Source organism: Phasianus colchicus, chromosome 5 (genome assembly GCF_987193195.1).
Source record: "Phasianus colchicus chromosome 5, bPhaCol1.hap1.1, whole genome shotgun sequence".
NCBI lineage: Eukaryota > Metazoa > Chordata > Aves > Galliformes > Phasianidae > Phasianus > Phasianus colchicus.
Window position 1 is genome coordinate 50,809,499 of NC_143440.1, and position 14,757 is coordinate 50,824,255.

The window sequence follows — 14,757 nt, forward strand, 5'->3', positions numbered from 1 at the left end:
CAAAACTACCAGTGAGTTTAGCTGAATTTGTGGTGAAGAGAGACAAGATTTTAAAACTTCCTGAGTGTTTTAAGACTGACTACTTTGAGGATTAAATTAAGTAAACAGTGTTATTCTTGCTCATGTAAGATCAAGGAATGCAGAAGATCTAATCCCCAGTTGCTTTTTTTTTTTTTTTTTAATGGCATCTATAGCAATGCAGACATTAACTAACCTTTCCTTCCTGGCTATTTCAGCATGTGTAGAGGCTAAGGTTTCAAATGGTCAGAGAAGGCAGACAAAGATTAGGAAAATGGAATAAAATTCCATGCAAGTCAGCAAAATAAAGACTAGGATGTACTGGTTATTTATAGGACTAAGTTATGGCAACTTGAACTAGTCTAACATCAGAGTTGTAGCCAACAGAATGGCAGAGAAATAATCCTTCACTAGAAAGGCAGTCTGGTGAACAAAAAGCTACAGAAGAAAGAAAGAATAATGAAAGTTATGTGCATGTAATAGAATGCAAAGTCTGGGTCCATGTCTCTGTATCTAGAGAGCACAGAAAATCACAATTTGGAACTAAAGAATCCATTGTGAAGTGACAGAAAAGACAGCACTGCAACAGCCAAAATGGGGTAGTATAACACCTAAGGCAGGTATTGTGTTGTGAGGCTGAGGAAGAAAAAGCCACAGTGTTTGGATATAGCATTAAGGCACGTGGGAAGGGAGAAGTGAAGACAGCAATGGAAAGCTTGCCTTCACCTAACTAAGGCACTGAGTGACCTGCTGAGAGCGTGGGGTGTGACATGGCACGGAGGAAGACTGACGCCAAGCAATGGAAGGCACGGCTTGCAGATCGTGGTGAGAAAGAGGGAATTTCGTGATTTCTGCAAAGGCAATTGCAGAGACTGGGGGGCAGGCAGGCTGCTGCTCTGCAGGAGCAGGAAACGTTCGTTAGCGGGCTGGGCGTGCAGGAAAACGTGCAGCAAGGCGAGGAAACCTCGGGGCTGCGGCCTCCGGGGCCTCAAAGCGCCGCCGCGGCCCCTCAGCCGAGGTTGCCGGCGGTGCCGCCTCAGAGACGCCCGAGCCCACGCCGCGACTCGCGAGGAGCCTCCCGCCCTCAGGCCGAGCGGCTCCCGCTGCCCTCCCCCGCGGCCCCTTACTGTTCATCCTGCGCTCGCCTGCGGGTCCCCGAGCCCCGCCGAGCCGCTCCTCAGCGCGCCATGTTGTATTCCCGTCGCCTTGGCAACCGCGCAGGCTCCGTCTGCCCGCCCCGGGCTTCGGCCTCGCGCAGGCGCAGTGCGAGCGGCGGCCGGCGCTGCCCCGCCTACTGCGCGTGCGCCGCAGGGCTGAGGAGGCGGGGCGGCGGGTGGGCGCGGGGTTATTCTGTGCCGCTGTTCTGTGTCCCTGTTCTGTCCCGCTGTGGGTGATTTTCTCCACGCCCTCCGCAGGCGTAATCCTAGAATGGAGGGAGTCTGTGAGCGGCGTGCGCAGCCCTCGCTTCTAGCTGAGAGGCGTTCCCTGACGCCGAACGCCGCACCTGTAGCTCTGGTTTGTGCCGCGTGCTGCCGCACCTTTGCATCCCGGCGCCTATCTTCGATGGCCGCCTGATCCCTAGCGGCTCCCGCCTGCCACTGCAGCACGTTTCAGAGTGTGCGCGCCGCTGGCTCGCAGTGGGTGGGAATGGCATCGCTGAGGGCATCCGGCTCACGCCGGGTCGTACCAAGCGCAGCGCCCGCGCTCCGTTCTTTGGTCACATCCCCCAGCGCAGGTGTTCTGGAAAACCCTGAAGGGATGCTCCTGAAATACGAAGCGATTGCTGCTGAAAGGAGCTGCGGGCAGTATAGACTTGCAAAACAGTGCAAAAAATGCACTGAGCGCTCGCGTGTTTCCCACGTTTCCTAGGGAGGTGAATCTGTGGCATCTCTGGTGGCCGGGTCTCTGCACATCTCTCTCTCGTGCTTTCGAGTTCGAAAGAACTCTTCATCTGTAATACAACCACTGTGAGGCTTGGAGTACGCGTAGAAGGCTGCAGCTAAATCCCTTTGGGGGTTGCGGTAGAAGCTATGTACACCACCCGGCCGGTTAGCTCAGTTGGTTAGAGCGTGGTGCTAATAACGCCAAGGTCGCGGGTTCGATCCCCGTACGGGCCAGCTGGTGATACAGTTTTTGTTACGTTTCTGCCCCCCCTCTCACCCCTCGGCAGTTAGTATTTCGGTCCAACGCAGCGTGCGCTCTTCTCCCCCTTCCACGTCACGCAGTCGTCATTTGTCTTCGCGCGTCGGTCAGGCTCTGGAAGCGCCTCCGCAGCTTTTTGCCCCCTCGAGGCCACCGTCGGTACTGTGCGGCCCCGCCCCGGGGGCGCCATTGGCCCGCGCGCCGACGATGCCCTGACTGCGCCCCGCGCCTCCGAGAGCCGCCCGGGGGGGTCGATGCGGCTGCCGCCCGCTGACGCCTGCCAAGATGGCGGCTCCTGAGGAGGGGGGCACCGAGGCGCCGCCGCGCCCTCCCCCCCCGGCTGAGGGCGAGCCCCCGGGAGCCGCATGCGGGGAGGCGACCCTCGGCGCGGCGGCGGCGGCGGAGGAAAGCGGCGGCCTCCCGGCCCGGGTGGAGCTGCGGGCGGTTCCGGAGGAGCTGGCTGGGAGCTCGGCCGCTCTGGAAGGCGGCACCGTCCTTTACGTGCAGGCGGAGGGCGCGGGGCCGAGCGCGGAGGAGCGGCCGCCCTCGCCGTCCCGCCGCGCCGCCACGCCTCTGGCCCCCGCGGAGCTGCGGAGGGTGATCGAGAGGGTGAGCAGGAGCCGGGAGCTGCGGGAAGCGTCGCCGCCGCTCCGGGACGGCGGCCCCGAGCCCCCCGCGCCGCCGGCAGCCGTCGTGCAGAACGCGGCCCTGCGGCTGCGGAGCGTGGCCCAACGCGTGGCCCTGCAGCGCGGCGCGGCGCTGGCGCCCGCCCGCCTCCTCCCGCGGCAGGTAGGGCTCCGAGGAACCGCCTCGCTGCGGGGCGGGAAGGATGTCTTAGAAAGCGTGGCGATGCGGCGGCACGGGCTGCGTAGGGAGGTGAGGGAGTCACCGTCCGTGGAGGTGTCCAGGAACCGTGGAGAGGAGGCGCTGAGGAACGTGGTCAGCGGGGATGGGCTGGGGTTGGACTGGTGGTCTTAAGGCATCTCCAGTTTTAACGATTTTTGACCCTAGGGTAAGGCAGGTGGTTGCCTGCTCCCCCGGGGGAGGGGAGCCACTGGGAGATTGGGCAGAGCTAAGCCAGGAACTTGGAAGTGGGGAGAATGGGAAGGAAGGGATAAGAGGAAGCATGGAGCGTGTGGTACCAGTCATCATCAAGTTTTCTTGAACAGAGCACTTACTGCTGTATTCTGGGTCTGGCATTTGGCCTGCATCATGTTACAGGCTGTAGTTCTCCTGCACTTGTTTCAATAAAGGTTACAGATGTGCCTGGGTGATGGCAGTGCTGCTGTCCCAGAACCGGCCTGCTTGCAGGAAACAGTGCTGCAGAGTGACCCGGGAGAAGACTTTACATGCTTTAGTTGACAGCAGTTACGTTGCTGAACGTGCAGGGAAGCCATAGCTTGAAGGAAGAGAATCTGTGCTCTGACATTAAATCAGTGCTTTGATGCATTGAAATGGAAATTGAATGATGTGTGCTCATTTCTTTATGCCTTCCTTTAAAGGTATATATGTGTCATATTGGTAAATACTATGTTTGTCTAACAAATGCAGTATTTGTGTAATCTCAGCTTTTCCTCTTTTTCCACAAAAGCAGCTGGAAGCCATTTGTGTTCAAGTTCAGCCAGGACAGATGAAGGAAACAGAAAGGCCAGTGCCATCCTTGGCACCAGTCCAGTCCAAAACTGTAATGCTGAGTCAGTCTGTTGGTAGAAATTCTAGCATGCCAGGACTTGGCATTATTAATCCTCAGATAATTAAGATACAGCCTGTTACAGGACCTGAGCAGCAGCAGCAGCTTTTCCTGCATAGTTCTTCTGAGTCTCCAATTCAGTTGCTTATGCAGAAACCTTTACCGTCTCATGGATCAGTGCCTGTGAACAAGATTCCTACAAGTAAGGTGCTAAACGGACAGAAAACTGCACGTGCCACAGTATCACCTGCAAGGTCTTCAAATATTGCAGCCAGCTCAACAAACCCTCTGATGCCATGCCTTGAAAAAAAACAAAAAGATGACAAGCTAAAAAAGTCTTTGAAAGTGAAAACTCGTTCTGGACGGATTTCCCGCCCTCCAAAGTACAAGGCTAAAGATTATAAATTCATTAAAATGGAGGATTTGGCTGATAGTCATCAGTCTGATTCTGACGACTACTCTGAGCTGATTATAGAAGATGATGAAGAAGGAAAGGTGAAGGGAAAGGATGTGTTGTTCAATTCTTCAAATTATAATCTGAAACCCAAAATGTTTAAGTGTCAGACTTGTGAAAAGTCCTATATAGGAAAAGGAGGATTAGCAAGACATTATAAACTTAACCCTGGTCATGGACAGCTGGAGTCTGTACCTCAAAAAATGTCCTTAAATAAACCTAATGGAAGTATATCTGTGGACAACCTCTGCGGAATAGGAGAGGAAATTATGAGTCCAGGGCATTTGAATTCCCTTGCTGTCACTTTAAATAATGAAAATGCATTACCTACCAATTTGGAAGAAACTGCTGGCTCACAGGTTGAACAGGTAAAGTGTGTTACAGCTGTCAGTTTTGTAGAAATCAGAAGGGCAGTTTAATAGCTGCATACTGCACTCATTCATCTGAGTTCCTACTGACAACAGTGTTTTTTTTAAGACTGAAGGTAGAAATTTAAATACATGTGAATTCACTTGTACATACAAGCCTCGGTAATATTTACTAATATGCAAACTTAGACACACTGCTCATTCAAATGCTCGTAAGAGATGACAACTCAGGTTTTTTTGAAATTGCATCAGGAATAGTGTTCCTGCAGAGGCATATTAAACATTCCCTGAATGTTTGTTACTGGATTTCTAACATATGGTCTGCAGGTCTGCATTAATAGCCTTTTCTTGTCTACTCAGAGAAGAATGCTAACACTGATTGTGCCTTTTGCATGACAGACAGCAAGGCATCAACTGCTTTATCAGTTTCTCTTACTGAAATAGAAGATTTTCTATGGTGAAACTTATTGGGAATCAGAGTGGACTGCAGCTCTTCCTAGAGCAGGTCTTGAAAGTGAGACTTAGCTTACCTCTGCAAACTGAGTACTTTCATCTTGACTCTCTGAGATGGAAGCTACTTCAGTGACATTTTTTTGTTATGTTTTAAGCTGGCCAACTCAAAGCTTCTCTTCCAATTGAAGTTACCTCCTAACTTACAGTCTGTAGCAAGAGCTGATGCAGTTGTTATGTAGGGGGAAAAAAAAAGTCTTTTAGATGTAGCAATGTCTCGTTTTTTACTTTCATTGATAAAACAGAAGTTGTCAGAAACATGAAAATTTGTAGGTCGGAGTTCCAATGCAGCAAATACAACTCATTCCCTACACTATTCTGTCATCTTTGGAATAAGAGAGAAACACAGAATACTGAACTCAGCTGTCTGCATTATTATGTTTTTTTTTCCTGTGCAGCATTCATTTCATGCAAGATGATGGAAATTCTCTTTCAGACAATCAGCACTATTACTGACTGCTAGATTGCTGTAGTACCTGCAATTTTTAGCTGGAAAACACCAATTCTCAAAGTTTATACTGTAACTCATTGCTTTAAACAATGTTCTTGGTCAGGCAAAGGTCTTCTAGAAAGAATATCAGGTTAACCAAAGCTGGTACATGGATAGATAGAGGAAAACAAATGAGACCTTTGGAATTATACTTGTATTCAGCCTTGCATTTGTTTAATATCCTATATATTTTTTGCCCAGACTAAGAATTTCATTATAAAATGATGCTGTACTTAAAGCACTGTTTAAAATGATAAAAAAAGACTTTTGTTTTTCTTTTAATTAAGACTTGTAAATCTGCAGAAAGCAGAAACCTGTTGGCAGAACAACAGAACGAAAGCAGTTCAGGACAGCGGGGGCCCATAACAGCAAAAGGACCTGGAAGACCCAGACGACCAAAGAGACGCGGTCGACCAAGGATGGGTGGAAGATCCAGGTGTTCTGGAAGGCTTAGCAGACCTGGTCAGTCCCCTTCAAAGTCCCTTAGTAGTGTGTCAACAGAGCGCAATGTGTTCAGAAGAAGAGCTAGGTTAAAAGAGGTATGGTTCTCTTCTGCAATTACTTCATAAGTATCTTTTTTCAGAATCGTTTTGGTTTTAGTCTTCGAATCAGTGCAGAGATTTATATTCAGAAGGATTGGCAGTTGACATTCCTGTTTACTGATGAAAGCCTAAGGCATTTTCTGAGAAGAAAATATTAATGATGGCTTTTAAGGGAAAAAAACGGAAAATGGGAACTCTGTGGAAAGAGTCTTTTTGACATGTAAATGTACTCTTGCTTTTCTTCTGAAGAATTTCTTCTGAAGAAGTTGCTAGCTACTATTGTGCATCACCTGTGTTCCTTTTCTGAATTAGCAACATTTATGGGACTGAGTGTTGTCTGTAAACATGGGTAGTAACTGTTTTGAGGTATTTCTCATTTATCTCTTTTGTGTTACATTTGCCTCTATTCTCTAAGCTGCTTAAACATACAGTATGTATATCCTTCCAGTCTTTTTCCAAAAGGCAAACCTACTCCTCGCTTGCATTTTTAAATGGCAACTGCCTTATAGGATTGAGAGCCTGTGTGTTGTCTATTTGAAATAAAGAAATCGCTGCAGTGTAAGGTACTTTCGTGTATCCTACAGAAAAGCAGCACTATTTTATTTCTGAATGTGGGCTGCATTAACTTTGTAGGTTACTTTTCTCTAATAAACTCATTATGGCTTTTGACAGCTAATACAACAATGTGATAATGAAGACCTGATGGAGCTGGTTCTCCCACGTCTTACAGAGCTTGTTACAGTGTATGAATTCCTGTTGATGAAGGTGAGATTATTATTTTATCTTTTTAATGTAAATATATGAATTATTTTAGGGAGGCTTTCACTAAATATGCGCAAAAAGTTTTCATGAGTAATGTATCCGATTTTTCTGAGTTAGAATTGTGCAGAATATAGCTGTTCTGGATATCACTTCAGTTTTACATGGGCAAAATGCTGATGGGCCTTATTGAAAGTCTAACTCTGCTGCTTGGTTCAGTGGTGTTTCTGAAAATTCCATAGTCTTGATTTGACTGATAGTATTTTTAAACATTGAACAAAACAAAAGATTTTTCTTTCATGTTTGAAATATATAGAAGGAAGCAACACATTTCTTCTCTTCCAGGTTGAAAAAGGTTGTCCAGCCAAAGCTTGCTTCCCTGATGTGTATAGAGAATTTGAAGAGTTGCATAATATGGTAAAGAAAATGGCTTATGATTACCTCAGTAATTCTGATTTTCTGAGCTGCCAGCAGCCTATTGAAATAAAAGATGCTAAGGTAACAAAATGCTCTGCTTGGAACTGGGATTTTTTTTGTCTATTTTTACATTTAAAAAAAAATATTTTCTCTGATAATTTTTTTTTTATCCTGGTAAAGTTATTTGAACAAAACATGTTTCCTGATGAGCAAAAGTGGTAGTGTTTAAAAAGTACAATAACCAAGCAAAGAGAAAAAGAAATCCATAATAAAACTACAGTTCTAGTATGTGGCAATACATACATAACTAGAAATATATATATTTAAAAAAAAAAGATAACATCAGTTCTAGCAGTGCTGATTTCTGATACCTGTGTGTATTTAGAATACTATGAAGCTGCACATTACTGCAGGGTGTGTTCAACATTGGAAGTATATTGTGATATTTAGTTAGGAGGGAAAGGGCCGTATTTAAAATGAGTGACCTTGATTTAAAAGGATCCGTGGTTTCATTGCAAAATGAGGACAAACTGAATGCTTCTGTGCAGTTCAGTCATACTAGCAAATAGAAAAGGTAGAGAATAAATTAATGAAATTACAAACTGCTATTTCAATAACTGCAGATTCATTGTATATGCAGTTGTGTCTAGAAAGACTTTTTTGTGTTTATATGGATCTGTTTATCCTTTATTTAGTCTATATTCCTCCAGATTGGAATAAAACAGATCTTTGTACTTAACATATTTTTGTTTTCCCTTCTCGGTTTCCAGTAGCAAAAGCTCTATTTCCATATTGCCTCCAATAAAATTTCTAATGATGTGCTTGTTAGGGTACGTCTGCACTGAACTTGCAACCACAAATGAGAGAACATACTGGAAAACTCAGAGTAGAAGAGAGAGAGAGAGAATGCTGGCTTTTATAATAATCCCGGTTAAGAAATGAAGTCCTGTGTGGGCTGTTAGTAGCAGTTAGTATTTCTTCTTTTTTTAATAAGTCACCATGTTCACTGTATGTACTGAAAAACTTCCTAGATTTACTGCGTGCTCATCTGGCTGTTTTGTAGCTGATTACCACTGATGTTTCTGTTTGGAGTAGTGAAGGTGTACCAAGTAAAAGGATGCTGTTAATGCTGTCAGTCCCAAAATGGAACCTGTTTCTTGCTTTTCTTCATGCCTTTTTAATTTAGAATATGCTCTTTAAAAGATAACAGCCCAGAGAGGTCGTATCATAGCATACCTACATAAAGATGAAAAGAGAATTTGGAAAATACATATAAGCTTCTAACAGATCCTTTTAAATAGGAGGACTTAAATGTTTTGGTTTTTTTTTTAAGTAATGAAGAGCCTATACAGTGTTCTCTATTAAGCTCTGCTCTTAGTAAGCATTCCTGGATTCTATATATAACAAATGTACTTGTAATTCTTTGAGTTTACCTGTTAATGTTCATTTTCAAATATTCTATTAATCTGGAAGTTAGTAGAAAACATAGCAGGCTAAATACTTAATTGAGCTGTCAGACTGAAATTCTGTACTTCTAGTTCAGATTGAAGAAATTTATTGAGATTGGAGAGACTAACTTTCGCTTATTTTTTCCTGTAATTGTTTTTACAGGTTGCCGAATCACTAGGAATTACAGAAATAACCTCTGGTGAACAAAAGATGCAAGGTGTAGACTCTTGTTCACAATGTATAATTAAAATGGTTAGTGAGCAAGTGCCTGTGGAGACACTGGGACAAAAACGATTAGCTGAGGTATGGAATGCTTTTGTGAAAATTAAAAATGGAAGCAGAACAAATTAAAGCTTGTTAAAATAGATAAGTTTTTAGAAATCATACTAGTATTATCTGACCTCTATTAAAGTGAGAGTTTGTAAATACTCAAGTGAATTCTACTGTGGTGTCACAGCAGAGCTGTGAACTAGCAGATTAAAGATGTACTTTGCGTTAATGCTCTGTAATACTGGGGACAGAATCTCAAAGGTTTACATATATTATGATACAGAGAAGAATCCTGTTGAAGTGGCAGTACATGGGCCCTATGGTAAGAAGGATCCTCAGATTCTATAACTTCTCTTATCAATAAGAGCTTACCTATAGCAGGCTTGAGCATTGGGGAAGTTTTGCACTAATAATTGGTTGGCAGAGGTGTGTAAAAATAGTTGCTTTCTTTCTAACAAGTCAGTTTACCAGATTTGAAAGCTGGAGCAGGGTGTGCTCTATTTCATTTTCTTGAAAGTCATATCTCTATGGTCCTTTCCCTCAACTGTTCTATTTAATCTGAAGTTGTTTCTGGTGGCGGACAAATAAGATTAGTACTCTTCCATTTTCTGCCTGTGGTTAGATTTGAGCTGATCTGTTCTTCATTAAGCCAGCAATGCTGGACAAGTTGTTCACAGCCGTTTACTGAAGTCGGAGAGTTTATGGCAGGTGTCACGCAATACAGCTAACCACAAAGCATAGAGAGAAGCTTTGATATTAATGCTAGGCTGGTTTGTTTCTACCAAATATCAAAATCTATCAGTGGTAGTTTGGCAAAATGTGAGAAATGTGTTTAAATTCTTTCTGCTCAGGAAGTTCTTACTTCAGTGCAAAATCTTGTTTTTAAGGATAGTACTGCTGTGAAGTGCCTACTTAGCTTGTTTTCTTTTCCAGTATTGTTAGCTGTTATGGTGGCAGCCAGTTAATTATCTCTTGTATTGACAGAGCTCAGGGGAGGAACTGTTGCCATCAGCCAAAAGGACCAAGTTAGAAGACATAATGGAGAATGTGAATAATGCTTATTCCAGTCAAGATGAAGTGAAAGAAAAGAGTGGAAATTTATGTACACTCTTTGAAAAAGATGGTAACCTCTTCATATTTTCCAATTCTGTTGTGTTCACCGAGGAACTGAATGAATCTTTGTTCTTCAAGCTACTGTGCTTTTTGTCCTAAGGTTTCATTTCTCAGCTTGCTTCCCAGGTTCTTCAAAAGCAGCTTTTTTACTGGAAAGTCCTCACTGTCAGGAGGGGAAGTTAAGAATGATGCACAGCATAGCAGTAGCTCAATTCTAAATGCACAGTAATGCGCTCATGGGTGTTACTGCAGTACTGGGAGAATAGTACTTTCTTCTACCGTGTGCTTCCTGCCTGCTTCCTGTCTGCACTGCCCCTTAGAGTGGTGATGGTGCACAACCTTTGTGTTAGCAGTGGGAGAGCAGTAGAAGAGGAAGCAATGTGTATGTCCTTCCTGCTGCCTTATCAGACTGCAGGGATGGAATCATCTGAGCTTTGTGGATCCTGGGGGAGGAGAAGAACTGGAGGTTATCCTGTGTCCCATGGGAGGTGCAGGAGCTAGCGACTGGCACTAAGACAGTATTTTGTGTGATGGTCTTTGGCACATGTGCTTATTTTTCTCCCTTCTTTGTCTTTCCTCCTCTGGCTCCTGAGGTTGGCAGGCAAACAGTGGGATAGAGAGGAAAGTGAGACTGTTTCCACCTGTAATATCCCCAGATTCCACTGGTCTTTAATCTGAAAGTGTTTCACTATTCAGAGGCATTGTGATCAGTGTCGTGAAGGATTCCAGCCCTTACCCATCTCTAGTAAAATGTGTACTGCTTCCATCTCTTTGCTTTGTACCTATCTTTTTGATGTTGCTATGAGCTGCTTTTCTTTTGCTCTTCGCATGTCTTTGTTAGTGGTTGCTTTCTTGTTTGTTTTTGTGTTGTTACCCACTTCCCCATACCACTTCACCCCCTCAGTTTAACTTTGTTTCTCTGAAAGGCTCTTTGCATGAAAGTGCTTATTTCTTCTTATCATACAGTTTTCTTCTGAGCTATGAGGTGGTGGGTTAGGTGGTTGTTTTTGTTTTAAAAGAATTCTGTTTCACTTGCACAGGCTGGTAGGCTTCTGTTAGTTTACAGTACAAAAAGTTAAAATAGTCCTTTTAGAGTTGTTAGGTTTCCTTTTTTTGTGCCATGATATCTTCCGTAACAAAAATTACCTTTGTTCCTTTTGATCTTCAGTTATAAAAACTGACAGCTCAATCTTCTGCTACTTAGCGGTTATTGTTCAGCTTCCTGCTGTGTTTGAGAGCCCTTAGTCCAAGTCATATAAGTGGCAAAACAAACTAAATTCCTGTTGTTTTGCCCTTTCTGTCTCAGGCTGAATGTGGTTCTGAATCTGCTGACACAGCTCATTAGCCACAAAGTAATTTGACTTCTCTGAATCTTCAAAAGCTTGACTTGTCAACAGAATTTTTATCAAGTTTAAAAGCTTCTGTTAGTTTATTAATGCTAATGAGGATGAACAACTGGCAACCTTGTGCCATGTTCTTTATCACTTAATGTTACTGGCTGTATGCCAGATTGGGAAAAAAGATAAATCTGACTTTCAGCCCAGGTTGTTTTCAAGATTAACAGGAAGAAAAAGCTACTTCTATTTAAGGTTCTTTTGTATTGAAATACACAATAATATTTCACTATCAAAAAAATACCTGGAGTGTTATGCTGGCCCCCTCACCCCAAAGTGCTCTGAAACTCTACAGAATATGCTTCAGGCTTGCTAATTTGAGAGAGGAAAGCAGTCTAGAATTTCCTCCAAAATTATCACTGAAAAAATGATGTTTTGGACGTGCAGTATTAGACTACCCAACAAAACTATTTCTTCCAACTTTTCAGGTCTTAATCCATTAAATGGAGAAATCCTGCTTTCAGAAGACAGACATGTCACTTGCTGCCCAACTGGAAGCATATTACCTGCAGAGGAGGAACATAATTTACTTGTTGATTCAGAAGTTAGAATCAATGCTGAAAATTCAGGTACCTTCTCTCAGACTGTGGAAACGAGGATAGAGTATTCCCAACCTGTAGATGGACAGGGACCAGGTATTTCAGCTGACACATCTTTGCTACATACTGAAATTGTATTGCCCGTAGAAGCGGGAGGTTCACCAGAATTAGCTGAAGCACATTTGGTGAGTCAAAACACGGCAGGTGGACTGTCAGCTGCTGAACCCTGCAACTCTGTCTCTGAGCATGCAGTGGGCATTCAGAGCACTAACTTGGCAGTGAGTGGGGAAAATGGTCTCAATCAAAAATGTCAGACACCGCAAGAAGAAAACCAGAATTTTGCTACGAAAGGACAATCTGAACAACTTCATGATGCTGGTATGACTGAGACGCAGGAAATGGAAAAAGCTTTTTCAACACATGTGCCAATAAATTATCCACACGGTGCTCAGGCTGAGTTGCACCAGAATCCTGTCCAGGAAGCCACCCTGTCTGCTGGTGTGAACCATGACTGCGCTTATAACAACATGAGTGAATTTTCTTGTGGGACAGAGGAACAACATGAGCTGGAGAATGCAGTTACTGTAGATCAAACTGTAGCTTTTGAGATTACTGATGAGAGCCATGACTTTTTGACTCAGGGACATGAACAGATTTTTATTCAGACTTCTGATGGGCTTATTTTGTCTCATCCCAATGCTGCTGTTTTGTCTCAGGCAGAAGGTATTGTTATTGTAACTGATTCTGATGGTACTACAATGCACATTCGCACACCTGATGGGATACCTTTGGAAACTGTGGAAGCACTACTGGCAATGGAAGCAGATGGCCAAAGCGAAGATATTCTGCTCTCACAAAGTGAATTGGAGCCATAAATTAGAATACTACACAGTCTTTCTTCTGGGAAAGACCAACTATATAAAATGTATATTTTTCTAATGTGAATAGTGAGATAACTGAAATTTAACTTATTTGTAAACTGTTTCTATGCCCTATACTTTTTATAACTTATGTTTATAAAAATCTAAAACAATTGCAACCAAAAATTCTAAAATTAACATTGTTCTCCTTGCTTTATATGTTGGGGGGGTGGGTAGAAAGTGGAAATCTGTCAATCCTAAAGCTGTTGCACTATTCCCATTTGTTACGCAATTCCTTTTCTCTCTAGCCATCTAAAAATGCAGTAAGTTGTACTGCTTTTTGGCAGTGATGTGCTGTGTACTGGCAAACTGTGTATGGGTAAAATAAAAGCTATCTGAAAGTATGCATTTTCTGTGCTGCTGAGATTACAAGAAAACTGCTGTTTTGCACTTTCTTAAAGCTAGGTTGAATACATTAGCATCTAGATTTGGCGTGCACAGCTCCGCCTGGAAAAATGGGGGTTTCAAATACAATCCATGCTTGTGCACTCCAGGAACAATGTGACAGCCTAACTGATCTTTATTTAAATAGCATTAGGCTATGCATCCACTGAGCTAGAGACAAAAATAGCCTCAAACAAGAATTGATTTGTACTGAACTACTGGCAATGTATTTAAGTATTCTTGCTAATGTTGTCCTAATGGTCAGCTGTGCATTCAACACTTGCTGTTACTTGGACAGAAATGAGAAGGTTCAAAACTACTGAACTTCTTTAATAGGATAACAAATTCTTTAACTTCTAGGGCTTGGTGGTCTCTTTTAATTCTTAGATTTGTATTATCTTTTTGCTAGATTTATATCTTTCTATTTCTCCTCCATCTCATAAATTCTAAGCTTTGGCCTTCCTAGTTATTCTACACTGCTCTGTACTGTTTAATCGTAATAAAAATTTAGCCTTGACTGTAATTCCTGTTTCTCTATGCAGAGATTAAAAGTTCACATGTTATTTATTACCTACTGCTATCCTGTGTGGTAGTGAAGTGGCATTTAATGCTTGGATGATATTTTTGTGTATGCTTTCTTGCAGCTTGTTGTCCAAGCCACTGTTCTTTTAAAAAGCTTATCAGGTAAAAAGGATCAGTCCTAAATGACCATTATCTTAATTTTATTTGCAAACTCTTGCAGACATTAATGAAAACTGATAAGATAAAATATATTTGTTGCCTCATGGAAACTACTGAGATGATTGGACAAATCAGCTAAAAGCACCTATTATGTACAGAACTGTTCTTAAATCAAATATTCATAGCTATTAAGGAAAAACATACTAACGTGGAAGAATCCAAATGAGAGAGTGAGACAATTCAGAGATTAAACTACCTGTCCTATTATATTCCATTTATTTATTTATTGCTTGAATAGAAGGTCAAATTATGATTAGGCAGAACACTGCACTTCTTGTGGGGTTGTGGAAGATGTCATTACATGCTTGTGAGATCCTGTCTGGTTCTCAAGTTTATGGAGGTTTTGATTTTGTGATGCATTTTTGTTTGGTTTTTGATTTATTGTTTTCTTTTTCAGGAGGTAATAATGGTCGTTACCTCACAAAGGAGGTAATGAAGATACCATGCAAAGCACAGTTCTGTCAGCCTTTCTGAGACTTTGACTGCAGTAAGCAATTCCTTTTTACTACTCTTCCAGACTGTTTGTCTAATAACTACATTTGAGGGCTCAAATGTAA

General features: G+C 42.9%; 2 protein-coding genes and 1 non-coding gene across 19 annotated transcripts in view; 2 read left to right on the forward strand and 1 right to left on the reverse strand.

Annotated features, from left to right (window-relative positions):
- MOK (MOK protein kinase) overlaps positions 1–2,337 on the reverse strand; it is a 20,910-nt gene extending 18,573 nt beyond the window's left edge. For 5 of the 13 annotated variants that reach the window (XR_016467064.1, XR_016467063.1, XR_004166882.2 and 2 more), the window contains exon 1: positions 1,146–2,333. Coding sequence is in view for 8 of the 13 variants with exons in the window: in XM_090141650.1 (XP_089997776.1) it covers positions 1,146–1,152 (7 nt within the window). In the remaining 5 variants the exon portion in view is untranslated. Of the gene's footprint in view, positions 1–1,145 lie in introns of all 13 variants that reach the window. The other 8 variants (XM_031592976.2, XM_031592974.2, XM_090141653.1 and 5 more) reach the window with 4 other exon arrangements.
- Positions 1–13,419, forward strand: part of ZNF839 (zinc finger protein 839) — a 14,474-nt gene extending 1,055 nt beyond the window's left edge. Inside the window, exons 1-8 of one of the 5 annotated variants that reach the window (XM_031592971.2) lie at positions 2,301–2,949; positions 3,752–4,672; positions 5,960–6,211; positions 6,887–6,979; positions 7,319–7,471; positions 9,002–9,142; positions 10,094–10,232; positions 12,045–13,419. In XM_031592971.2, the coding sequence (XP_031448831.2) occupies positions 2,446–2,949; positions 3,752–4,672; positions 5,960–6,211; positions 6,887–6,979; positions 7,319–7,471; positions 9,002–9,142; positions 10,094–10,232; positions 12,045–13,030 (3,189 nt within the window). In that variant the 5' untranslated portion in view covers positions 2,301–2,445 and the 3' untranslated portion in view covers positions 13,031–13,419. Of the gene's footprint in view, positions 1–2,300; positions 2,950–3,751; positions 4,673–5,959; positions 6,212–6,886; positions 6,980–7,318; positions 7,472–9,001; positions 9,143–10,093; positions 10,233–12,044 lie in introns of those variants that run through there. The other 4 variants (XM_090141642.1, XM_090141641.1, XM_031592972.2 and 1 more) reach the window with 4 other exon arrangements.
- TRNAI-AAU (transfer RNA isoleucine (anticodon AAU)) lies at positions 2,062–2,135 on the forward strand. Its single transcript has one exon. It is a non-coding gene; the product is annotated as a tRNA-Ile (tRNA).
- Positions 13,420–14,757: the final 1,338 nt, after the last annotated feature.